Source organism: Paramormyrops kingsleyae, chromosome 6, assembly GCF_048594095.1.
Source record: "Paramormyrops kingsleyae isolate MSU_618 chromosome 6, PKINGS_0.4, whole genome shotgun sequence".
NCBI classification, from domain to species: Eukaryota; Metazoa; Chordata; class Actinopteri; order Osteoglossiformes; family Mormyridae; genus Paramormyrops; species Paramormyrops kingsleyae.
In genome coordinates, this window is record NC_132802.1 from 30414113 (window position 1) to 30439952 (window position 25840).

The 25840-nt window shown below is 46.3% G+C and overlaps 3 protein-coding genes across 7 annotated transcripts; 1 reads left to right on the top strand and 2 right to left on the bottom strand.

Annotated features, from left to right (window-relative positions):
* Positions 1-1484: 1484 nt before the first annotated feature.
* On the bottom strand, positions 1485-7077 carry aaas (achalasia, adrenocortical insufficiency, alacrimia). 3 transcript variants are annotated; one of them, XM_023813424.1, is made up of 18 exons: positions 6956-7077; positions 5834-5898; positions 5476-5607; positions 5096-5223; positions 4960-5012; positions 4643-4734; positions 4296-4342; positions 4039-4137; positions 3707-3850; positions 3501-3621; positions 3247-3371; positions 3103-3163; positions 2932-3022; positions 2733-2826; positions 2219-2286; positions 2026-2107; positions 1831-1915; positions 1485-1736 (listed from the first exon to the last, which is right to left on the bottom strand). In XM_023813424.1, exons 3-18 carry the CDS (start codon positions 5584-5586, stop codon positions 1581-1583), a joined length of 1557 nt encoding a protein of 518 aa, XP_023669192.1. In that variant the 5' UTR covers positions 5587-5607; positions 5834-5898; positions 6956-7077; the 3' UTR covers positions 1485-1580. The 3 variants fall into 3 exon arrangements, with proteins under 3 accessions (XP_023669192.1, XP_023669193.1, XP_023669191.1); XM_023813425.1 differs by lacking the exon at positions 5834-5898 and having other exon boundaries at positions 6956-7072; XM_023813423.1 differs by lacking the exon at positions 6956-7077 and having other exon boundaries at positions 5834-5954.
* Positions 6132-18580, top strand: map3k12 (mitogen-activated protein kinase kinase kinase 12). Of its 3 annotated transcripts, none has more exons than XM_023813421.2 (14): positions 6132-6764; positions 8723-9259; positions 9660-9843; positions 9979-10170; positions 10322-10480; positions 13951-14109; positions 14900-15008; positions 15159-15268; positions 15731-15847; positions 15929-16045; positions 16197-16899; positions 17011-17078; positions 17173-17434; positions 17612-18580. In XM_023813421.2, exons 2-14 carry the CDS (start codon positions 8791-8793, stop codon positions 17717-17719), a joined length of 2757 nt encoding a protein of 918 aa, XP_023669189.1. In that variant the 5' UTR covers positions 6132-6764; positions 8723-8790; the 3' UTR covers positions 17720-18580. The 3 variants fall into 3 exon arrangements, with proteins under 3 accessions (XP_023669189.1, XP_072569125.1, XP_023669190.1); XM_072713024.1 differs by lacking the exon at positions 6132-6764 and adding an exon at positions 7108-7780; XM_023813422.2 differs by lacking the exon at positions 6132-6764 and adding an exon at positions 7802-7972.
* Positions 18581-18994: 414 nt separating this feature from the next.
* pcbp2 (poly(rC) binding protein 2) lies at positions 18995-25766 on the bottom strand. The gene is made up of 13 exons (XM_023813426.2): positions 25594-25766; positions 24516-24642; positions 23885-23908; positions 23762-23794; positions 22593-22709; positions 22277-22408; positions 22054-22182; positions 21538-21612; positions 21358-21399; positions 21028-21100; positions 20710-20762; positions 20395-20564; positions 18995-20047 (listed from the first exon to the last, which is right to left on the bottom strand). The coding sequence occupies exons 2-13, from the start codon at positions 24582-24584 to the stop codon at positions 20011-20013; spliced, it is 954 nt and encodes a 317-aa protein (XP_023669194.1). The 5' UTR covers positions 24585-24642; positions 25594-25766; the 3' UTR covers positions 18995-20010.
* Between the last annotated feature and the right edge of the window lie 74 nt (positions 25767-25840).

A 25840-nucleotide genomic window follows, 5' to 3' on the forward strand; every position in this document is an offset into this window, starting at 1 on the left:
AATGTGTGCGGCACAGAGAGAACATGTGCAAAGTCCATACACATCAAGTGAAGATATGCAGCCTGGAGATGAGGCAATAGCGCCACCCACTGAGCCATTACAAAAGACAGCTGGTTTGACCATAAAGCACCTGCCATCCTCTCTCAGCCCAACCACTTTTAACAAAATGACAATAAATAATACAACATCAAAAGTGTAATTACAATGCATCACACAACTTTGATTCTTAGATTGGCTCGCCAGTTACATGGTACTAATAGATATTACTGAGCTATCTGTGTGACCCTATGTGCCAGGACCCTCACAACCCAGAGACGCAAGCAGACACCCGCAGCATTTACCCGCGAAACACCAGCATGCCATCACCTGCTAGGCCAACAATATTGCTTGCCAGGAGACCCTTTCAACTCTATCCATTTTTGAGTGTTTATCCCTTTGATTTTAGGCTTATTACATTGTTTGTACATGAGTTACTCAAATATGCTTTATGGTTCTGTTTTCAGGACATTCTGGGCTACTCAGGTATGTCATAATTTGATGTGTAAATGCTGACACAGTCTTGATATCATCCTTTTATGACAAAAAACTACTTATTGAAATGTCTATTTGAATTTCTCAATTTTCAGTCTCTTCTAATATGAAAGTTTGCAGACACTACAAATACAATCTTATAAATGTTGAGATTAGAGTCCCTATGATGTGGAAATGCAGGGGCTTCATAGTTTATGATCCACTGAATAAACACCAGCAACAGTTTTAGTCTAATGCTGAACGTTTATTGCTATCGGTTTTTTTTCGTTTTTCTGCCTATATATGGTACTGTATGATTGGTAAAGTAAAATTTAAGAATGAAACTTTTAGTTGGCATTTTAGCCTCAAACAACAAACCACTACAGCACACCATGTTTACATGTGGGAGGTGTTCATATTACATGCTGGGTGGGTTATATTTCAACCATTTTGACAGAGCTTCACATTTAATGTGCATATACTAACTTTTGTGAATAAATATTACAAAAATATCAATTCTCTTCCTAACAGAATGCTGCATATTGTTATTTATAAGCCTATAAATTATAAAATAGGTATTTTTTCCCCAGAAGGGTACTACGTGGATCATTACGAAAGGGCATATGCACTTTGTTTCCGTCTAATATGAATAGTATGTTTCATGGATTATTACGGGTGGGTTTTGGTGGAAAATGTGTAAAACATGCCTCATTGCAGACAGGATTACTCGAATACTTTAGTGCACAATGTTGCAACTTGGAGGACCAGATCGAGCAAGTTCTCTCGATCGCAAAATATATGACTCATGTCCGTGCGTTATATCTATCCAAAGTTACGAGCCTGAGATTAATGGGAGCGAACAGCAACACGTTTTGCATTTGTTGGCTTCTAAAGGTTAAGGCAATCAGCTTCATGTAAATATTCCAGTTAAAAATAAATAAATAAATAAATAAAAATCACTAACTGGAAACGTGTGGCAGAACAAAGAAAAACACTTTATTACAGCTGTGCAAAAGCAGATGTTACTGACAGTAGGTAATACAGAGCTCCAGGAGATGCCAGGCCGGGCTTTAGGAGGAGAGCTCCGTGTACAGCAGCCGGCCTCCATTCTCCGTGACCTGATTCTGCGAGAAGGGCAGTGTTGGACTGCCCCGGAGGCCGGGCAGGGGCCTCCCCACACTAACAAAGTAGAAGGGCACGTGAGAGATCCTTCCATTGGACCAGCACTGTAGAGGGAACACAATGACACTCATCATAAGGCACCTTTTCAGGTTATGTAGAGAAGAGTGTAGAGTCAAAAATGTGGTGGGTGAGTCTTACCACGGTGAGCAAGGCTCCATTTGCAAAGTTGGGGTGGAACTGCATAAGCCTGGGCTCTGCCCCTGACTCTCCCTGAACAAAGCCACTGCAACAGACACATGAACACAACCTCTACCAGCTGTCGTATGTGCATTAAAGCAAGAACCATCTTCGTATAAACAAGTGCACTCCCACCCATATGGATCAGACACTGACCATGGGAGGAGCTCGAAGATGGGACTGGTGCGGGTTTTAAACACTGCAATCATTGGAGGGTGGTCCAGTGTCTCTGGGTCACCTACAGATACACAATAGGTAGGAGCCATCAGCAGCCAAAGACATTATAAGACAGACGGAAGGTGCCGCTGTTGGTGACCCTGTGATGGTTCAAGCACGAGTGCAGCTTCACCTTTCAAGAGCACGGCTAGTCTCTCCCCTTGTGGGTCCCAGGCCATACTCTGCACCTCTCCCCCAAGCCTAGAAAGAGAGCATTGCAGAGTGGATGAGCAGTGACCGAGATCAGCACTGGTACTGCGGCTGAATGGAAGCAAGGCAATAGGAGAGAACAGGAGGCAGATCCAATGGACAGGGCACCACGTGAAGCTTTAAGGTGACCTCAGCTCGATACCAACCATCTGGTGGCAAAACGAGGTTCTAACATCCATTCAATAGGGGAGGGTGTCAAGCTCAGAGTGACAAGCATGACAACAGAGATCAGCATTAAAAGAACTGAGACACCAGACACTCCTAACAAAACCCAGAGCAGGATCAAGAGGCTGCCGCTTTACTCTTGGGCATTTGCAGTGCCTAGATTCCAGTTAACGAAAGGCTATAAAAAGGTACAGCGGTGTAAGGTTGAGCCAGACATTGCTGTGGATAAGAGCATTTGTAATGTAAATGAAAAGGCTGTCCTGCCCACTCACCTGATTTCACCCTCTGGGGTAGAGAATGTGGTCTCAGACAAGTCAGCAACTATTACTGCTGCTTTGGGTCCCCCAGTCTGCCCCTGTGGCTCACCTTGGAAGAAGAGACACCAAGAAAGTTAACTGGAATGTGCTACCTTCAAGAAATGATGAGCAGAGACACCCGTGCATATTTCTCTCAGGTCCAATGCCGGCCTACCTGGCACAGAACTGAAGGTTAAGGCATAAATGACCATCTCCCCCTGGACAGTGAACAGCAGGCGACTTCCATCTGGGCTCCAGCAGCCGGTCTGACTCAGACACAGACAGTGGTTAAATTTCACGCTACCTAAACTGCCGCACTTCGCCATCGCTGTGGTTCTCTTGTCACCTGGCAACGTCCCTTCAGGCAGGGCCAGTGTTCACACGTCCACATCCTTGTCTCCCAGATCCTGCAGAAGCACAGCGTGTGTGACTTATGCCGCTGCTCAATGAGGACGGATTAAAGGAACTGATGCCACTTCATGATGCCAACCTGAAGAGCGAGGATGGAGTGGCGGCCAGTACCCGACTCCCGTCTGGTGCCCAAGAGAGAAGGGTGACCCCTCCGCCTCCCACACGCTGCAGAGGCACACAGTTCTCACCGGCCACATCCCATACCTAGTCAGAGATCAGAAACGTTTTTCAAATGCGATGTCATGGCTTTGGGTCTGCAGCGACTGAGGGCTCAAACTGCCTCAGACACTCAATGCATCAGTCATGTGATGGTAGAGGAGAAGGGAGCAGTACCATCATTGCCGTGTCCACTGGCGACGCAGACAGCAGCAGAGAGCCATTGGGGCACCAGGCTATGGATGTGACAGGAGAGTGACCTGGATGAGAAAGCACTTGGGCACAACCGGAGGATGGTCTGTAGAAAGAAAGAGAGAGAGAGGGGTTCCTACACCACATCACTTAAGCGTAAATACATTCTTTTGGTGCGTTTGTGCTGCCACCTTGTGGAAAGGGAGGTTGGGTCCACATGCCAGACCAGCAGGCAGTTGTGACAGGCCACAGCTAATGCAGATGCACAGAGGGGCTTCCACTGCATGGCGGCGACGTTGCGCTGGACGCGGTGTTTCAGGGTGGGTGCTGTGGAGCTGGGGTAGGGGAAATGCACTACGTGTGAGGCATATGACCAAAGCAGCACTTCAGATTAACCTGGTTTAAAACACAGACCGCTGTGTTATGGTAAAGCTGCTTAATGAGGAACCATACAGTAGCAGCGATCTACAACAAAGTACCATTTATGTAGCCAAGAGTGAACGGCAGGCAGCCAATCTCCAACCTTTTGGAGTTGTAGATCCGGATGGAGTCATCCAGAAGAGTCACGGCAAACTTGTCTGTGTGTGGGTGCCATGCAAAGGCCCGCACGGCACAGTCAGACCTGGAACGCATGGATGGGAGCCACAGCTGTCCATAACCAGCAACACTGCACAGGCGATATCACACGCTATGTGTGTAGTTACACTTGAGACCGTTTCAGTCTTTGTCAGAGCGACTGCAACTCAGAGCCCCAGATGTGAGGAGGGAAGAGCTACTCACCAGTTCAGGACCTGCGAAAATTCAGCCACCAAGTCCTCACTGCTCAGCTACAAATAGAGCACAGGTCAGTCAGGCATCTGTGGTGTACGCCTTTGCCCCAGTTCATTCAAAAAAACTACATTAAAAGCACATTAAAAATAAGTCCACTGGAGACCTGAGTGCTGAGCTGGGTTCGAGTCTTAACGGCTCATATCCAGTGAAGCAGCAGCAGTAGCAAAACCGTGCTGTGGATACTAGTGCTGAATGGGATCTAGCTCTGCTGCAGAGTGCCACAGCAGATGGTCTCAAATATAACAGGAGATCTACTGCAGGACTTAAGCTGCCATAACAGTGTAGGCAGGACTTACTGTGAGGTGGGGGAACAGGGAGGTGTGGAATGAAGCAACCCAGCGATGCAAAGCCAAGACCCATCTGGAACCTACAGTCAGCCACCTGGGAACTAGACACATACAAGCTGTAATTCTATTCAGGCCCACACCGGAAGAGCAAAAGCATTTTTTGTTTCAGATCATGATTGGAAAAAAATGTAAAGTAAAACACTGATGAAGCTAATTTTCATTTAGATGTCAGACACCACTTTCTGACTCTGCTTGAACTCTGACAGCCTGAACTATACAACTGCAAAACACAGAACTACTTGATACCAACCACAGAGAGCACTCACCCTCACTAGAATTGGAAATTTCTTCCAGGAGCCCGGAAAGTCCAGAATCACGCCTGTAAAGGGCAGAGTGATCAGACAAGGACTTTCACACAAGGGCAGCTTTGCACCAAGTACCTGAGTGAGTGAACACTGGTACCATGCTGCGGCACTCCTCATCCACAGCGCGTCACAGTGATCCAGGAACGCCGCCTTGCTGGTATTCTCAGGACGACTGTGGGGCTTCAAGGTCTCACGGGGGAACAGAAGGCTGGGGGGGTCCCATTCCTGAAACATTCAAGACTGCATGACTACGCAACAAGAACTGGAAATCAACTTCAGACATTTAATGACAGTCATGTGTAGAACAGAATGACCCATGAACTTCTAGGAATTAGCATCTCTCAAGCACAAAAATGTCATTGGTTTCCAGATCCCACCTTTTGTACTTTGAGTCATTCCATGGAGTTATGTGAAAGAAAGAAAGAAAGAAAGAAAGAGCATAGCTTAAAAGTATTTACCAACTAGGATTAGCCCTACCTGTTTCTGATAGCAATCATATGAAGTCCCCGATACCAGCTGGTTATTAGACTCGTACAACGTGATGTGTCCCTTAGGCGGAGGTGGTGGGAACAACGCCAGTGAGTTCATTATAACGATCAAACATCGGATCTGAAAAAAGATTACACGTTTAAAATGAAGCCTTTAATTTAATTAAACTGCAAAGTAGCTAATAAAAAAAATATCAGCGAGCTGACTATACAGATTACCCATTTTACCAGTTGTTATGTTAAAGAAAAACACGTACCCTCTAGAAATGCTAATAAACAGGCAGTTATTCATACCTTGCTGCTATCTTTACTAAATTCTTTAGTGTGTAGGTACAACGCAAACTTACCGTCACCTCAGTACACTTATGAACAAGTTACTGCTGTCAATCACCATCCACCTTTTTGACTGTTTCTGTATTCGGAGGGAAACCCGCCGGTGTTATGGGACACAACGAGGGACAAACAGAACTGAAAATTTAAGCGAAATTAATCTTTAACGCCACCTAATGGAGTGGTGATGGCCCTGCAGCGAATCAAAACATTAAAATGTCGTCAATCTCACATTCGTTATGTATCGAATAACGCTGTAGTCTAATAGATATTGTAGTCCATTATGCACATACCGTGACGTATGGCATTTTATTTATTATTAGCTGTGCATGATTACGTAAGACACAAATCTTGACCTAGGAACGTATTTTCGCAACATAACAAAAACTGTAAAAAACCAGTTTAACAAGATTCAAATATTAATTTTCCATAAATCTTGTTCGTCGTATGAAATGTGTTATAAGTACTTTGTGAAATGAAACGCGCTTAATTTCGAGTGACCGTGTACCACGCGTATCACTGAGAGTTGTTACATATTGATGGTGCAGTGCTGCAATTTAGTGCTAAATTCTGTCTCCTGCATATAGGAAAAGAAAAACACCGTATTACAGATCAGGATGGATATTGTGATGTGTGTTACGAAAAGATACGCCCTCTTGTGGTTGTAAGTAAGGCAAGCGTGACGTGAAATCTTTACTGGGTTTACAGACAACTCCCTCAACCATCTTCTTCTCCAGATCGCGGCTGCCACATTTTAAATGATAGGGCAATCTACCACAAGTCGGGCTGAAAAAGTGATTTCGGTGCATAAAGATCCAACACTCTCAGTAAGCAGAAAATTGTGTCGGACGCGAAGAAACATTGGATATTTGCTGGCATCGTCTGACTATCATCAAGAAACGCATAGCATCTGCCCAGCTGTCAACCCTTAACCAAGCAGGCAGAGAGGTAAGGGTATGTTTTGATAGGTTGTCATCGTTTTATATGCAGGTTGATATTTCAGATCATTAAGAAACGGATAACAGAAACCGTCCTTAAACGCTGATGGGTTTCGCCATGGAATGCTGCTTATTCGGAATTTTAACACTATATTGTCGCTCAACGCAATCGCAGATCATAAGAAGGTGTAGTTTACATACTCTCTCCAGTGTTATTCCATGTGTGCATTCCTCATATCTAGCGAATGTGCATCTGAAACCGGTTGTTCCGTTGTGTGTAGTGACCCAGGTGATATATGACACAAGCGTTATTTTTCGCTAATGCGTGTATTTTTTTAAAATAAAGGTCGTTACTGTTAATCGTCGGGTTGGCAAGTCCGTTCTCGACATGGTCAATCGGAGCATGCATATGGCCAAAGGAGCGTGTCAGTGCGTTGGGGCAGGCCAGCGGTACCATTCGTCTGCATGTCTTAGAGAGACGGTGGGCGCGCGTCGCTACAGTGCTGGTGCAGCAGCGTGCGAAACGTCAAATGGGAATCGGGCGCACGGGACATCTCCGTGGAGTAGTTATGTAATTTTGTCATATTATGCGGAGGAATAAGGGGGGATGGGTGCTGATTAGCATGTCCTCGCAAAAATAAAAGATCAACATTTCAGCGCTGTATTTGGGTTTCTTTAATGGAAGAAACATCCGTCATATTTGCTTGGCGGAGTTGCTGTATAACGGTGTCAATTAACCTAAATGACTTAGACTATATCGATGCATGCAATATTAAAGGCATCGGTGATGATGGTGCTGATGGTGACTATGATGATGACACGAGCAGTAATAGTCGTCGTCGGAATCATACGCCCCCTAACAATAATATTATATTTAGTCTTGGTAGTTTTAGTAAACGTTGTGCGACGCTGGAAACGATCGCAGTGACGGAAATAGTCCAAGCTTTGTGGGGGAAAGTTTCCACTAGTTTTCTGCCTGTAATTCGTCGATGGCTACGGCTCTAGGAATCTACTGCACAAGACTGGGTAAATCTTCATAGATGAAAATCAGACACCCTGCTTGCCTAGGGACAGTGACGTGGGCATATCGGTCCTAGCTGATGTGGTGCCCTAGGCGAATACCAGCGCGCCCCCTCCCCCCCGTCCGAGGCAAAGTGAAATTAGCTGGCGCCCCCTATATCGCCTTTAGGATTGGCCCTGGATGTGGGGGGCATTGAGGTAGGATGCAAAAAGGTGAATTAAATCAACATGATGGAAATATGGGAACACTCGGCTACAATATACCATATCTAGACATGATTTACTTATAGAATAGCGTGCAATATGTGCCAAACACGTTTTAAATATATACTTGTCTGCTCTTAAAATTCATGCGATGCATCAATATATTTAAATAGTTTATTCAAGAGGAAAAGGAAAACATCTTTGCATTAAAAAAGTCCAATCACTGCGAAAACTCGACAATCTTTTAAAATCACAGATCATTGGGGACTACAGACAAGAACGAGCATAGTTTAATGGATTATTAGAGGATTCATTAATAAAAATCACAATATAATATTGTGATCATGGAACATACATAATTTGTCAAAATTCTTATTTAGAAATGTAACAATAGTGATGCAGGGTGGCTCAGTGAGTTGCACTGGAGTTGGGGTTCGAATCCCACACCTGTGTGTATCTCAGAAGTTTGCATGTGCCCTTCTTGCTGTGCTTCTTCTGGTACTCCATGTTTGTTACTGCAGTCTAAAGGATGTAATTAGGTAAACTGGTGTTTCTAAATTGCCCGTAGGATGTGATTGTGAATGGGTGTGGGCTGTGACATCATCCAGTTTGTCCCATGCCTCATGCTCAGTGCTGCCTGGGATGGACTCCAGGCCACACATGAGCCTGTACTAGATACGCAGTTACGGAAGATGGATGGGTGTAACAATGTTTTTTTTCCTCTTCTCTCTTTTCCCATATAAGCCTCTCTCTACCCTACTTGGTCCAAACCAGCCACAAGTACTGAGGAGTCCAGATGAGCAAAGTTACCCATGGCCTGCGTCCACGAACCCTCTGCTCCTTCCCCCACTCTGTCGGGCTTCAGCACCCCCCTGTCAGAGGCGCCGTTCCGTAGACGAGATACCGACACGTCAGCCTGCACCCCGGAGACAGATCTGACTCCCACTCAGTGTGTCCTGCGCAATGTGTTGTCAATTGACACAGGGGGCAGCGCAGTGTCAAGTAAAGGCTGCAGCCACAGCTGCGATCAGACCCTCACACCAAGTTATGAACCAGCCGAGCACTTCGTCAATAGTGTGTTGGAACTGCACGAGAGCGGCGCAGCCGGGGAGGCGGGACGTGATGTGGAAGTCGGGGCCACACGTGGCCAATTAGACAACAGCAGGCTGCATTGCCACTCTGAAAGCGGAGGCTTTCTGGAGGGATTATTTGGCTGCTTAAAGCCTGTGTGGACAATGATTGGCAAAGCCTATTCCACTGAACAGAAGCACAATCAGGAAGGTAAGAGATAACAGCAGCACCCACTGGTAGCAGATGGACCCCCCTCCCCCCAGGAATCCAGCAAAATTACTTTACTCCTTATATAGAGTCTATCTGTAACTCAGGAATAGGAACGGTGGAGCACATGTCTATAAATAGGCCTACGTGAATTATTTAAATGGATTGCATCTCTTGGGAAACAGGTATTTTACATATTTATGTACAAAATGTGAGGTAAGGCTGAAGTGACATTCTTAGTGCTGCAGTTGGCTCCTATCTGGCACTTCTGTTCGCCCCATAGCTCCCGCCTTTCCTTTGCATGACTTCACTTTCCGTTTTTACCCTCCTCTGCATTTCAGGATCCTCCCACCAGCAGACTCCTCTTGCTTTTGTTGACATTTTTTCCCATTCCATTCCCCAGAGCTCTGGGAGGTACCATTCGAGGAGATTTCTGATCTACAGTGGGTAGGCAGCGGGGCACAGGGTGCCGTCTTCCTAGGGAAATTTCGGGGAGAGGAAGTGGCGGTCAAGAAGGTGCGTGACATCAAAGAGACGGACATCAAGCACCTGCGCAAGCTGAAGCACCCAAACATCATCACTTTCAAGTGAGGAGGGCCTTTCTTGGTTTTCAGAAGCTTGGATTAACATTTTATGGCTGCAAAGAGAGAGAGTATGTAGGACTCCTTGTAAATGGCCGAACATTAAATTATGGTTTTCCCTACATCCCTTTTCTTCCCTAGGGGGGTTTGTACCCAAGCACCTTGCTACTGCATCATCATGGAGTACTGTGCTCAGGGGCAGCTTTATGAGGTCCTGCGAGCAGGTCGTAAGATTACACCTTCTCTGCTGGTAGACTGGTCCATGGGCATCGCAGGAGGCATGAACTACTTGCACCTCCACAAGATCATCCACCGTGACCTCAAATCCCCCAAGTGAGTTTGTGATGCAGCTCTCTGTTTCCTGGATGTAGGTGCTTGGTAGGGGACTCAAATGAGATTCTGGGGTTCAGAAAGGATTTGTTTATCCAGGAAGACCATATGTTATTATTTCTCACCCACCTTTGTCTCATTTTTCCTACTCAAGCATGCTGATCACCTCTGATGATGTGGTGAAGATATCAGATTTCGGTACCTCCAAGGAGCTCAGTGACAACAGCACCAAGATGTCGTTTGCTGGCACTGTAGCCTGGATGGCACCAGAGGTGATCCGCAATGAGCCTGTTTCAGAGAAGGTAGATGTTTGGTGAGTCCAAAGAGGATCCGGGTCAGCGCCAGCGAAATGGACAAGGAGAATTGGTTAGACTTAAGCAAAGCAAAAATGAGGAAGAGGATAATCATAAAGAATTAGAGACAACAGCAGTTTAAATGCATGGGATTGACAAATGTGGAAGAATATGTCAAAGGGGAAGTTTGGCATAGAAAGAAAATTAACGGGCCAGCATGCTGACTCTATAGGTCTCCAGCATTGCAAGTTTAAATTGATGGTGGAGTATTTGTTTGTATGTATTTCTCCAAAGTCAGAAACCTTTCTATGTAAATGGTTTGGTGCATCTGAAATGTCAGCAGAGTGATTATGTGTGCATCTGTGATAAATGGGGGATCTCATCCAGCATGTATCTTGCCTTACATTCTGTGCATCTTGGAGTGGGTTCTACATTGCCACAACCTGAATCGAATCAGCTATTATTGGAAATGGATGAAAGGCTGGATAAAATACTTCAAATCACTCAAAAGCTATAATGATATTTTGACAATTACTAGCAAGTTGGAATATAAGGTCAACAACACAAATAGAAATGCATACACTTGGAAATTAGGTTACACATTTTACATTCACCATGCCCATTCATCCATTAGGTATCACAAATGGAAACTCAATACACTCTAACTGTCACATCCTGCTCACCATGTCCACTTGACCCTCCTGTCTCCTCCTTAACATGATCCTAACAAGCCACGCCTGTTACTCATTTGTTTTACCTCTTATTCCTACCCTCGTGTTTATTATTCCCAGCTGCTTCTCATTAGCTCCAAGACTCTCGTATATGTGTGCTTCCCAGTCCTGTGTTTCCCAGTCCAATCATTGACATTGTACCTTCTTATTACCTGTGCCCTACCTCGTTTCAATCCTCCCGTGTTGATCCCTTGCAGTCCTGTTTATTTCCAGCCTTTGTTCATTAAGTTCAATGAAACCCTTTTTTGTTTCGCCTCCACGTCTGCCCTGAGTCTTTCGTCTGGCCAGTCATGACAGAATGACTAGACTCTTGAAGAAACCTCTCAGTTGTAACATCAGCCCTGACTTCCAAGCTTTCTTAAACCCCACAGACCAGATTCCCCTTGTTCCATGGATCTGATGACCAGCAAGGTCTCCCTAGCCACAGGATCTGCCAGAACCACCAGCCTGCAAGCTAAGGATTACTCTGCCTTCCTGGACCATCACCTCATGTGTGAAAGGTATTTGAGGCAGTGTACCCTTCCTGCAAGGGGGGGGGGGAGGAATACTACCAGGGCTCACTCCAGACACAGGCCCTAAGGAGGTGGAGGATTTCCGGTGTTGTATGGGGGAAGTGGAGCGACTCATCTCACAGCTCACCAAGAATTTGCCTGCTGGCTCCTCACATCTCGCCGTAAATTTGCCCGATGGCTTCTCACAGCCCACCGCAGATTCGACCGCTGGCTCCACACAGCTCACAGCAGATTCGACCGCTGGCTCCACACAGCTCACAGCAGATTCGACCGCTGGCTCCACACAGCTCACAGCAGATTCGACCTCTGGCTCCACATAGCTCACAGCAGATTCGACCGCTGGCTCCACAGAGCTCACAGCAGATTCGACCGCTGGCTCCACACAGCTCACAGCAGATTCGACCTCTGGCTCCACACAGCTCACAGCAGATTCGACCTCTGGCTCCACACAGCTCACAGCAGATTCGACTACTAGCTCCTCATAGCTCACCGCAGATTCGACTACTGGCTCCTCATAAGCTCACTGCAGATTCGACTACTGGCTCCACACAACTCACCGCAGATTCGACTACTGGCTCCACACAACTCACCGCAGATTCGACTACTGGCTCCTCACAGCTCGCCACGGATGCACCCACTGGCTCCTCACAGCTCGCCGTGAATTCACCCACTGGCTCCTCACAGCTTGCTGTGAATTCACCCACTGGCTCCTCACTGCTGGCCCCAGATTCACCTGCTGGCTCCTCACAGATTGTAGCAGGTTTGCCTGCTGGCTCCTTGCAGCTTGCCATAGCCCCTCCTGCTGATGCAAGTTGCAAGAGGAAGAAGCAGAGGAAACCAGTAGTGCCCGTGGCTGTCGCCCCACCTGACCTGGTGCCTCCAGAGTCATACCAAAGTACAGGTTACCTTCACACCTCCAGTGCCTGGCCCAGGAGAGGTCGCTGCTGAGCTTCCAGTGCTCAACCCAGGAGAATTAACCGTTGTGCCTCCAATGCCCAGCACAAGAGAATTCTCTGCTTTGCCTCCAGTGCCAGGCCCAGGAGACGTCGGCACCATGCCGCCAGTGCCTGGCCTAGGAAAGGTCTCTGCTGCAGCTCCAGCACCAGGCCCAGGAGAAGTTGCCACCATGTCTCCAATGTCCGGCACAAGAGAGGTCTCTACTGTGCCTCCAGTGCCAGGCCCAGGAGAGATTGCTGCTGTGCCTCCAGCTCCAGGCCCAGTAGAGGTCTCCACTGTGTCTCCAGCACCAGGTCCAGGAGAGCTCATAGTCATGCTTCCAGCATCAGGCCTAGGTGAAGCCGCCTCTGCACCTCCAGAGTCCATCTTTGCCTCCGATGCACCTTCAGTGCCCATCTTCACCTCAGCCACACCTCTGGAGGCTATGCTCCAGGCTCCTGGCCCAGAGAATGATTCTCCACCTGAGTTCTAGGCTTCTAGCCCAAGAAGGGCCACATTGCACTCACCTAGCCCCATGGCAGTTATGCTGGCCAAACCTGATCTAATTGTCCTGGCTTCGCCTTGCTCATCTCCAAGTTTCCCGGCTACACCTTGCTCACCTCCAGGTGTCTCAGCTGTGCTCCACTCGCTTCCAGGTGTCTCGGCTGTGCCCTGCTGACCTCCAGGTGTCTCGGTCTTCCCCTCTCTTGATGTCCCAATGCCTGACTCCCTGGCCACAGCTGGCTCAGAGGGGATAAATCTGGAGGATATCACTCCAGAAGACTTAGAGTGGGACCCTCTGGGCCTTGCCCTGAGTCGTGCTCCTTGGGCCACTGCCTCCACCCGAGTCTTAGGCCATTGTGGTTCCAGGGCACTGGAACTGTGGGGACACCCTGTCAATGGGTCCCCTTGGTCTCCTCTGATGTTCAGCTTTCGTGCCCGGAGGCTGTCATGTCCTGCCTGCCACATCCACCTGACCCTCCTGTTTCCACCCTAGTCTTTCTAACCATCATGTTAATCACTCCCAGCTACCTCTCGTTAGCTCCCTCATTTGTCTCATATATACGTGCTTCCCAGTCTTGTGTTCCCCAGTCCATTCATTGACATTGTACATTGTTGCCTGTGCCCTACCTTGTTCCAGTCCTCCCGTGTTGATCCCTTGCAGTCCTGTTTATTTCCTTTCGTCTCATCAGTCGTGACACTAATACTTTTTTTAGCAAGCAAACAGCAGTTACAACAGACTTGTAGCTCAGGTGTTGAGTTTAACATCAAGGAAATTCCTGTCTGTTGTCACTTCCTCCTCTCTGGCAGGTCATTTGGGGTGGTGCTGTGGGAGCTGCTGACGGGTGAGATCCCGTACAAGGATGTAGACTCTTCTGCTATCATCTGGGGTGTCGGCAACAACAGCCTGCAGCTGCCAGTCCCAGATAGCTGTCCGGATGGTTTCAAGATCCTGCTGCAGCAGTGCTGGTCAGAGCGGCTAGGGGTTGTGTGCCCACATTCATGTGAAAAACAGACAGAAATTAACTGAACTGAATGATATGCAGAATATAAATGTTGCATTCCTATTAAATGTTGGCCAGTAATATGTTAGTTGCACACAGTATAAGAGAGTCACACCCTGAATATTGCTTGGTCAGGTACAAGAAGGGGTGTAATATTCGACACTTGAGCAAGGCATTTATATTTATATTTATTTTATATTTATCAAGACTTACAAAGCAGATTGGTATCCCATCTAGGATGTTCACTGCCTTCCTGGTATAGGCTGTGGGATCACCTCAATAAGTGCTCAATTTTGGATTGTTGGATTGATAGATGGATGGATGGATGGATGGATATACAATGTGGCTGTAATGGTAAACTGCTAAGCACTAAACTGCTAATAATAAAGGCCACAGACCACATATTACCGAGAGTACAATACTCTGATACATGACCATGAGGGCTGAAAATGATGAGTCACAGAAAAAAGCAGGTCAAGAAGTGAAATAGAAAGAAACTTCTGTGTCGCTTCTATACATTTTCACTAAGATATAGAAAATTGTAATGACAGTATTAACATATTAAATAATAATTAAATAATAAAGCTTTAGTCTACTGCCCTCTTCACCATTAGGATGGTTCTGAGTTTATACCACTTAACGCTGCGTTGGGCACACATGATGAGGAAGCACTCTGTGTTCAGCAGAGGCTATGATGACGCAGGGCCTGCTGCTCTCGGCAGCCCATAGGACCTCTCTTCCTGTGGTTCCTACAGGAACTTCAAGCCGAGAAACAGACCGTCTTTCCGGCAAATTCTGCTCCACTTGGACATCGCCTCGGCTGACGTTCTGTCTACCCCACAGGAGACTTACTTCAAATCACAGGTACCCCCTTTACCATTGCCTCTCCCACCCCCCCTGTGCTCTTCTCACACGTACCGTACACCTCAGATAGCATGTGGTCTGTGAGGGGGGGGCGCGCTCACCCCCAGGGATGTGGTAGTCAGGTGGCTGTCCTCTCCTGCCGTCCGACAGGCTGAGTGGCGTGAAGAGGTGAAGCATCACTTTGACAAGATTAAATCAGAGGGTACATGCCTGCACCGGCTGGACGAGGAGCTGGTGAAGAGGCGCAGAGAAGAGCTGAGGTCAGGATCTGGGCTGGGCAGCAGGTCAAGAGGCGGAGCAGGAGTTCACACTGCAAAATGAATTTGTTCGTTCAAAACAAATAATAATTCAAAACTTAGGTCTAGTTGTTATGAGGTATAACACATCTGGAAAACAGTTACTTCACTCTTAATACAAGAATTGATTCAGAAACTCATTAAATTTATTAATGAAACTCATAAAAACCAAAGCCTGTATAAACATCTGAGTTATTATTGCTGTAGAAGATCTCAGTTGTTATGAAAACTGATTGTGCACAGATGCTAAATTGTAGCGATATTCCCTATTGGCTTACTTACTACAGTACCGTACACTGCCTGGCAACAAAGTCGCAAGCTTGCTAAGGATATATGCACGCTGGCAACGTCCGGAGCGTTTTTTGGCTGAGATAACTAAACTGGTGTTAAGTGTGAGCCCCATGCGGCGCGCTGTGCCCTCTACAGGCACGCTCTGGACATTCGGGAGCATTACGAGAGGAAGTTGGAGCGAGCCAACAACCTTTACATGGAGCTGAATGCAGTCATGCTGCAGCTTGAGCTCAAGGAGAAGGAGCTGCTCAGGTAGAGAGCAAATCCGCTTCTGGAGGGTTTGGTGGGAATGAGCCATGTCTGCCAGTCATTCTGTTTTTCTTTTTTTTTTAGGAGAGAGCAGTCCTTGGAGAGAAAGTACCCAGGATTCCTCAAACACAGCACGACTTCCATGGAGAAATTTATTAAGAAGCGAAATGTTCCACAAAAACTGCCATCACTGAGCAAGAGGTACACGCAAAAGAATCCCCTGGTTGCCCTAATATGTACAATCTGTGGAACACTGTTAATTACATCCCACATAGAAAACACAAATACAAAAATCTGTATGCAAATACAGGACAAGCTTGACACTGGTCATTCCAAATCTGCTCTGCTACAGGCCGGATATCCTGAGGTCAGACGTAATCTTTCCGAAGCTGGATTGCTCCCTGGCACAGGTAACATTTCCCTCCTGCCCAAACAAAGGCTCGACGTCGCCAGGTCGCTCTCACCGAGCGAAGACGCGTCACCGCAAGGCCGGCAAGGGTAGCAGTGGTGACCTGAGGGTGGCACAGTCTTCATGCCACCGTGACTTCCAGGGGGCACCTCATGGGGCCACGCCCTGCAGTACCACCCCCCCAAAACAGCACTTGGATCCCAGTGCCGCCCTGAGGGGCCTGCAGCATGACCAACTACTGAAGAAGATGTCCTCCTCCAGCCCTGACCTCATCTCCACTGCCCTGGAGGCTGAAGGGCAAAGCAAGGCCCAGTGCACTGGGCTGGACAAGGGGAGCAGCCAGAGTGCTTCTGCAGGCCTAGGAGAAGCTGTGGGTGGAGAAGATGACCTTGAGGAAACTCCACCCCGCAGCGACACCCCCAGTGAGGACGCTGCTTCCATTCCGTTCTCCAGCAGCCCAGACTCTCCTTGTGGCAAAGGGGCGGCCGCCAGCAGGTCCTCCGCCATAGGAAACCCCCGTATGCCCAATGACGGAGAAGAACGGGTGGAGGGTGTGGGAGTGCCCCGTTTACCCAGGGGAGCCAGCGGGGGGCAGCACCTCACACCGGCAGCAATCCTCTACAGGGCAGCAGTCACACGCAAACAGGTGTTCAATCTGCTCCTGCCAAGGAATTTGCTTGGGAAGGAAATCTGCTCACCCCAGCATCCTCGTGATTGTTTTAATGAATGTCGTCTTGTCTTCCTCATCCTTTAACAGAGGCGAGGCTTGTCGTCTGAGGAGGAAGAAGGAGAAGTGGACAGCGAGCTGGAGTTTCCGAGGAGACGGTGGGTATGACGTTTCACTCAGAAACAGCCATCACAACGTTGATTAGCGGGATTCTGTTTTATCTCAATGGTTTTGATTGTTTCCCTTGATCAGACGGGTAGCTGGTGTGGCCAAGTGCCAGTCTCCATCCACCCTTAGCTCGGAGAACGCTTCCGTGTCTGATGGTGAGGAGGGCAACACCAGCGACCGCTCCCGCAGCGGAACTCCGGACGTGGTCAGCAACAACACCGACGACCTCCTGTCCCAGGGCTCGGAGATCCCCGCCGACGCCCCTGACGTCGCTCAAGTCTCTGAGGGATCGTCTGGCAGAGAAGCTGCTCTGCGCAGGATCACCATTGAACAGAACAACTGTGAGGTAATGGGTCCGCGGCAAGACCAGCAGCACCTTTCTTACCTGGAAGATTTGAGCAGGTTGTGGTGATGCTGGTAGCGATATGCACTGAAGTGTAGTGGTCATGTGACCCGAAATATCAGAAGACCTGTAATTAGGTGTCACTTCTCTTGAGCTGTGTGTTTTTTTGCCCCAAACCAGGCCATGTGTGACGACTCGGACTGCGACAGCGCTGAGCTTGACCACTCAGGCAGCGCTGAACCAAGTGGACCCCGAACCAGCTGTGACCTTAAAGGACCCCCACTTTGACTATTCAGACCGGCCCAGATATGGACATATTTATTCCCACTGGTGCACCCTCTCCTCTGGCCTTGCAAAAACACTTCAACTCCAACCAGCCAATGGAAACCTGACCCTGGGGCACCTGCAAAGCCATATAGCTCCCATGCCTCACAGAGGGGGGGCTTTCAGTACTGCAGCTCCTACTTTTTTTATATACTTAAAGTGTAATTATATGTAGTTCCCATATAAAGGGACAGGAAGTGCAAAGAGTCACAAAGATACCGGTGCAAACTTTGACTCTCAGCACTTTCAACAGAGCCTGAAGTTCAAAATCATGTTTATAATTTTAAATTATTTTTATTTGACAGATATATTTGGGGTTATATTACTGTTTATTACGTCATGTGTATGTATGCATTTTGCAGTTATACCAACCTCCAAAGGTTGTAAAAATAGTTTTTAAAGGAGCACCTCTAGTCTAGCAGTGCACCAGAAGAGCTAAACATGTCCAGCTAAAAACTTAGAATGAGTGTTCTAATCTGGCCTCCTGGCTCTCTAACTCATGAATTTTAAATATCGACAGACCGGCATCATTTCCCTTGTAGATGTATAAGCCTGAATTCACATTGTATGAACACAGAATCACATTGTAGGCCATTAATGAGGCAATTCAAAAAGAAAATGTCTGAGTGATGAAACATACATCCTGCTTCCAGCAGTGGAAACAGTTTTACGGCCACTAGAGCTAATGGAGTACTGCTAATTTGTTACTCTATTCTTCTCTGGTGGGGAAGCAGCCTTTAGGGAAAAGTAGGGGGCATGATTTGCCACAAATGTAACATAGGATATATGTATTTAACAATGATTAATAAACTGCACTAAAATTCATGTGCTGGCATTTATTGGATGTCATCTTCAGTTCAAGAGAATAGCCTGCGTTTCTGCAGAAATTCGATTTCGTAACTGTAGTAGTTCATTCGACACAACACAATTAAGTGTTTAGCAACTCAGGTCATATAAAAGCCAACACTTTTAATAAGGCGATAATGTGTTAGTGTTAGGATTTTTGAGACACCACTAACACACCCCTGAAATAAACTTAGCATGATGGTCTTGCAGGTATTACCAGCTGTCTGTTGTCACTCAAAGCCCCGATTAGCACCCGTTACCAAGAATGACCAGCCTCTCTCAGTGCATACAATGTAAGTAACTTGATTTTGAGAAAAGCAGCAGGCAGAGGGGTTTTTAAAACCTGCAACCTCAGATTCGATCATACATAAGAAAGCATTCCAAGAGCCCAGGTCAGTTTCAGCTTTTCAGAGCATTTTAATTCTGTAATTTCAAGAATTCTGTGGCACCCAAGTCTACAATAATTTGAAAACGTGCACAAAAACAGGAGTTTCTTTCCTGCCAATAGTAAAAATAAAATCTGGTTCAAGCAAAGAAAAGAGCAGGAAACTACAGTCAATTTTACTTTTTTTCCTCCCCTCCTATTCAAATGATTTTTCAGCCTTTCCAGACCCCATGTAACGAGCCCGTCTTTCCATCTCCAGTCCCCTTCACTCTAACAAAAAATTATATATATTTTTTTCTACAGAAACAAATAGACCAACGCGTGTTAGTATCGTAAGTCTCTAGAAAAGATTCCAAGCCCCAGCCAAGGACCTCATGCCTGTACCCTGGCAGCCACCCCCCCAGACAACCTCCAAAATAAACTGGGGGGAAAGAGGAATGATACAGAAAATAAAAACAAAGTCTAATGGTGACAAAGAACAGCTAAAACAGTTCTACTAATATAGTTCATATTCACTTTAATAAAGCACTTAAGCGTGTTTGCTTGCAGTTAGTGTTGATCCGGTAATACAGGTGAGAGGGGAGCCAAGCTCATGCGATCTCAGGGCGGAGCGCACAGATCCCCAGCGATTCCAAACGGCCAAAAAGATCTAGCGCTGTGGTTGGGTTTCTCGCCAACCACCAAGACACGGCAGGGTGGGTAAATAAATACAGGGGTTTTAAGGGGGAAAAAAAAAGCAGAGTAAACAGTTTTTGTTCCTTTTTTTCTTTAATTTTTTGGAAAATCTGCCACAACAGAACTACACTTTAATGACTACTGAGATTATTCCACCACCATTATTTGATGGGAGAGCAAAAACAAAAACACTTTAAAACCTTATTTCAATGGGGGGGGGGGGTTTAAAACCAAAATTCTTAAACAGTATGCATGTGTTTGTGGTTGGGTTAGAACTGAAAAGAAAATCCTGATTAGTTGCAGTCACTGGTGTAGGGGACCTGCCACTTTAGTGCAGATGCTGGGTCAGTCAGTTGGTCGCCAGTCCAGTGGCCTCCGAAGACAACCTTTTGGAGATATTGGAAAGAAAAAAGAAAAATAAATTACACCTCATTATACAACACGGAACTGCCGTGACTGAAGCAGTACCAATTCCCACCCAAAGGGGGCAATGAGGGGCTCAACAGCAGATTTTAAGAACTTTTAAATCATACTGCATTCTGCTTGCCAGGATAAAACAAAACCTATAAAATGTTTTCAACCAAGAGAACACCTTAACATACACCAGGGTAGATATCAACATTTAGAAACATCAGGCTTGATTTTTTTTAATCATATACACTATTTGAATAATCTATTGTGACTATCGACATGAACGGAAACACTAGTCAATTTTTCCCACGGGCATCTTCACCTGGCATTGATGAGGTACTCAGCCAGGCTAATGCTGGCAGCAGAACCGGTGATGGTGACCTGTCGGTCAGTGGAGCCCTCCACTGGATTGGCGATCTTAATCTGGGCTCCTGACATCTGCCTGATCTCATTGATCTTGGCACCCTGGCGGCCAATAATGCACCCAATCAGCTAAGGGGATGAAAAAAGAAAAAGTTTAGTGCAACATACCAGCTGTCCCCACAGAAATAATGAGCTGCAACATTGTCACAATGACACAAGCCCTGATGCTTCAGGAAAGGAACACACTTCACTCAGACATGAATTAAGCACGTACGTCATTTGGAATGGTCAACTCATGGGAGCTAGTCTGGGCTGAGGCGTCCATGGCTGTAGGGCGACAAAGCAATTCACATGGCAGTCGTGTAAAATTATGAAGGACAAAGAGCTTCACAGAAATAACCGACAGCACAGGGCAACAGTTAAGATATTGCTTTACGTAAACAGAAAATGGAATGTTTGCTATTTGTGCATAAGCACTTGTATGACATTCCATAATAAAAATACATTCCAGAACTAAAATGATTTTACATCTTCCCGCTATGAACTTGAAGCGTAAGCAGAACCATCTTACGGCCCCCAGGCAGATACGCACCGTTGAAGCCCTGGCTGCCTGCAGTCAGTGGAAAGGGGCCCTGCTGCATGGCCAGCTGGTGAAGTTTGGTGAGCTATTGAAGGAGAGATGAAAGACAGCCATACTGATCAATAACCTCACGTTCAAACCAGCCTTTGTGATAAGTGTAGTTGGGGGCATTACTTTACTATACTCTGACACAGTCTTTATAAAGAAAACCATAATATGATGGAATAAATGCTGTAAATAAACATTTCTCTAGAAAGGCACTCTGATGTATGACCCACAAAAGTTTCTGGCCGGTGGTGCCTCTAGGATCAGTAAGCAAAGCTGAAGTCATGCAGCACTTACATCAGGCTGCGGGATCGCATGCTGTCCTTGGACAGCATATGCCTGCAACAAAAGGAGATGCTCAACTAGCACCCTCTCCTGGGACATAAGCATCACATCACTCACAGCATTTCATACAATACAACCACTCGACAATATAACAAACACTCATATCATACAGTGAGAATACATGTACAATACCTGTCCACCAGCAAAAATCACAGGTGAGCTTGAGGGTTTGGGCCTGTATGGAATGGTGACACCTTTTGGGGGGGACTGAAGGAAAAGAAACACAGAACAGGGTTTCTTACCAATCTGCTGTCAAACCGGCACCTTATATAAACAACAACTGCTGTCATGGGAGAAATGAGGACTCAAAAACCGAGATGAATATGATAGTGGCATCACGTGGTCAATGTCTGGTTTAAACGAAAGGAAATCAATAAAATTTACATCCATTTATTTAGCAAATGTTTTATACAAAGCAAGGCATAACTGAAAAAGCAGGTTCAGCCAGTCACTGTTGCAATTGGGGTTAAAGGTCTTGCTCAAGAAGCCAACTGTGAAATCACAGTGCTGACCATGAGATTCCACCCAACGACCTTCTGATCATGGAAACAGCGTCGTAACCCACTGAGCCACATCTCTCTGCCAAAAATTCATTCCCTTCTTCACACCCCAAAGGCAACAGAAAGTGAACTAGGTGATGGTAAATACCTCAAGCATCACCACGCAGATCTGCTTGACGCATTCGATGATGGACGGAGGAGTGCCTGCGACAGTAATGGCACGCTCCGTGGAGTTCGGCAGCATGTCTCCTGCAACCTGCACCTGGGCCCCGGTCGACTGGAAAAAAAAAGGACAGACCTGTTTTTTTAACTCCAGACTCACCGACTGCCCATACACAGGTACTGGGGGCACCATCTCTACTCTCACCCACCTCCCGGATCTCCTTGATCTTGCAGCCACCCTTGCCAATGAGCGAGCCACACTGGCTGGCGGGGACGACAATGCGCAGGGTCACCGGGGGCCGGCTGGCAGCCGTGCTGTTGGTCATCGAGCTGCTGATGTCCTAAAAAGTGAGAGGCCCAGATGTGTTCACAGAGAGAGAATGATATCGCTACATGTTATATGCTAGATGCAAACTAATCATCAAAACTGACGATTCAGATGGTTGACAACCAATGAGCTGGAAAAAAAAGCAAAAAAGGCAACGCAGACAGCGACGTCCAATGGAACAGCATTGTGTACTGTACCTCTTCCATCTTATCAATGATCATGGAAAACGCTTTGAAGATGGCATTGGTGGGCCCAGCCAGAGTAATGATCCTTTCGGGACAGTTGCCCTCTGAGATGTTGATCCGTGCTCCACTCTGCAGAGAGAAACGGCACTTTACCCAAGAACGCTCACTTTTACTTACACTTTTTAAAATGAGTACATTTTAAACAGAAATAAAATTTTAAAGAGGTAAGGGCTTTAATTAGTAACATTAGAATTCTTTGTTCATTGTGATGGAATAAGTTTAGAAAAAATTATAAAACTTCCTGGTAATTGAAAGTTTGGGAAGCCACATTTAAAGCTAGATTGTTCAAGGGACAGAGGACCGTGCACACTGACGTCTCTAATAGAAAGTAAAATCTTAAACTTTACCTAAACACAAATATACAGATATGCTGTTATCAAAGCACAAGTGGTTCTTAGAAATAGTCTGAGTGGCTCAAGCTCAATTATTTGGAAGCAACTTCCATTATTTTTAACGGGGAAAAGTACTATTTGTTCATCCAAGAAACCCCAGTTTACCTCCCCAAAATAAAACTAACATTTTTTCTTGAAAAGCTTTTAAACCTCCTTTGGACCCATGACGGATTAGAGTAATATGCAAAAATAAAAATCGCTTATCCAGAAACTGAGCTTGAAAATACTGTGCGACTGCACAGTGCTGCCACCTAGCTTCTCACTTGTAATCACACAAATCTCTAGTATTTCTCTGCTCTGCTTCAGCTGTACTTCAGTGGCACACATTTTTCCGTGACTTCTTCGCGCAGATGTACAATAAGGGTAATAATTAATATGGCTCACTTAGGTGGGACTCTGAACACCCAGAGCATAGAGAGTGGCATACAGGTATTTGGCAAACCCTCCAAAACTTTGACTGGCTATATTTGACCCACAACTACAGATTAAAGGACGCCAATCACTACCTGCCCACATGCTAACACATATTTCTCAACAAATCTACATTTCCCACAACACAGGGAAGGTAGTTACACATCATAGTGTAGTTATTACTAAGAAACTCATCTAACGAAAAACAAACCATGAGAGAGGGGAACCGTAACTATAGTGACGGAGCACTATTTAGCTCAGAGGTCAATACCTTAGTCTTACCATCATCATAAATACAAACAAGTGTTGAGAACTCACCTCATCTCGCATCTTCTTCACAGATTCACCTTTCTACATACAAGAGAGGAAAAACACATTAACGTTGCTGAAAAAGCAATGACAGAATAAATAATGTCAAGTCACAGAAAGCTTAGTACTAACCTTGCCAATGATGCTTCCAACTTCCTATAAGAAAGGGAGACGTTCAGTCCATTACAGAAATAAGACCAAGAATAAACACTCAAGGAAAGGTAGAATGACTGAATGTACTATTTCAACACTAAATAAATGTATTGAACATAATTTAACATGATAAAATAAGACATACGTACTTAACACCTATGTTATGCGAACAAATAGCTTTGTCCAGAAAACCACACTGTAATGAGTAATACACCTGTTTTTAAAGGTTTACAGATGAAATACAGAACTTACTCACTTTTAAAAGAAAAGCAATGAAACCAAAATCAGGCTTGATGACAGTTCTTAATTTTCAATTTTACTACAACTGTAGTCAACCTCTAGCAGCACAAATACTACCAGCCATGGACCTCGACGAGATGGGCCAGTGGCCATGGAGTAAAACTACTTGGTACTGTGGTTTAGCAAAAAAAGATCTGTCTCCGGAATCTCTATGCCGCTCAACTTGAGTATTAAATATTTATATTTAATATATAACAACATACAACACTGCTGCCAGATGTGGACAACATAATAAAGATGGATGGAACTATAGCAGATGCAACCTTTAAAATCGATCCTAATTTGACTTGGAGTTGACGGACATACCAACCTTGCCATGCATGAGCAGCCTGATTGTCAGGGTGACATTGAGCCCTCCTTCAATCACACCGGAGTCCATCGCTGCAGTGTATGCGGAGAGGTGCTGGCGGGTCAAGCGCTGGGGTCTTTGGTCAGAACTGGGGGGGGACGGGGGGGAAATGATCACTGCTCAGACCAGCGGACCAGGACTTTTCAAAGCGTGCAGTATTCACAACTACGCCCACTAAAACATCCGCCAGCGTCAAAATGTCAAATGAGACTTTAAAACGCAAAATGAATGTGGAGGGAAAATCGTCATCGTCAGTGTTATAGTTCACGGATTAACGCTATCGGAATCAGTATTGGGGGGGGGGGGGTCACTTGGAGTACGTGACCACATAAATTAAGCTTCACACTAAAATAAGATCAGAGCTCTGCTAATTCATAATAATGTGAAAGGTATAGCATTTCACGTTATGGGTAGCAGGCGGAAATTTACCTAGGAATAGTCGACCGTGGAGAAGCCCGTTTTCACTGGAACTAGCTAGCATGCTAACCAGTAAGCCAACGGCAACAACGCAAGGAGCTTCATCCACGTAAATCCCTGACCCGCTCAACCGCAACGCATTGGAAGAAAAATAAAATATTCACCGTCTTTCGATTTTCACACAGATATAGTGTTACACGCCTAAAAATGAGCGCACGACGCGGGGCAGTTCAAAGTGAAGCCTGGAGTTACGTAGGTAGCTAAGCTAAGAGGCTAACTAGCAAGGAGCGGCCGAGCGAGTAGGGCACAGCCGAGCCTCTCCACGTTTTCAGCTCGGGCATTTTCGGTGAGCGCTTCGGCAAGGGCCAAACTACGCATTTACTCCCAAAATGTACCGTATTAAAAAACAAACCAGCCGGTTTGAGCGTTAGTCGTGCTTACGCTCGGATTAACCGCGTCACGCAGGCACCGGCATCGACGGCGCGCGCTGTCCGCTCGTGCGGCCTAGCGGCTCCGGCGCAGCCTGACAGCGAGAGCTCCCAGCAATGGCGCGCTACGCTCAGCCCGGATTTTAGCGCTAAAAAACATCCAAAAAAAACAAGAAAACGTGAGCTTTTCTTACCTGATCCGTGCTTCGACGAGCGTTCAGGGGGAGGGAAGGGTTTTAAGGGTAAAAGGGGAGGTTCGGGGGGGTATAAACCCTGGGGGAGAGTTTTAAGAGGATACGGGGAAGAGGGAAAAGAGACAACGAGAGATCGCGCTCCACTCTTTACACAAAGACAACAAAACTGATACCTTTCAACTTTCACCTTTCACCCGGCCCTCCCATCCAGCTCGAACGCCGCCCCGTTTCAACGGCATCTTCAGCA

Coding starts and splice junctions, on each gene's coding strand:
- aaas (XM_023813424.1), bottom strand. CDS start 5,586: ATGAACTCACTGGCGTTGTTCCCACCACCTCCGCCTAAGGGACACATC. Junction 5,224..5,475: donor ATGATTGCTATCAGAAACAG/GTAGGGCTAATC, acceptor TGAATGTTTCAG/GAATGGGACCCCCCCAGCCT. Junction 4,735..4,959: donor AATTTCCAATTCTAGTGAGG/GTGAGTGCTCTC, acceptor GTATGTGTCTAG/TTCCCAGGTGGCTGACTGTA.
- map3k12 (XM_023813421.2), top strand. CDS start 8,791: ATGGCCTGCGTCCACGAACCCTCTGCTCCTTCCCCCACTCTGTCGGGC. Junction 9,260..9,659: donor ACAGAAGCACAATCAGGAAG/GTAAGAGATAAC, acceptor TCCATTCCCCAG/AGCTCTGGGAGGTACCATTC. Junction 17,079..17,172: donor CTGGAGTTTCCGAGGAGACG/GTGGGTATGACG, acceptor TCCCTTGATCAG/ACGGGTAGCTGGTGTGGCCA.
- pcbp2 (XM_023813426.2), bottom strand. CDS start 24,584: ATGGACTCCGGTGTGATTGAAGGAGGGCTCAATGTCACCCTGACAATC. Junction 20,763..21,027: donor AGGCAGCCAGGGCTTCAACG/GTGCGTATCTGC, acceptor GTCGCCCTACAG/CCATGGACGCCTCAGCCCAG. Junction 20,565..20,709: donor AGTTGACCATTCCAAATGAC/GTACGTGCTTAA, acceptor TCATCCCCTTAG/CTGATTGGGTGCATTATTGG.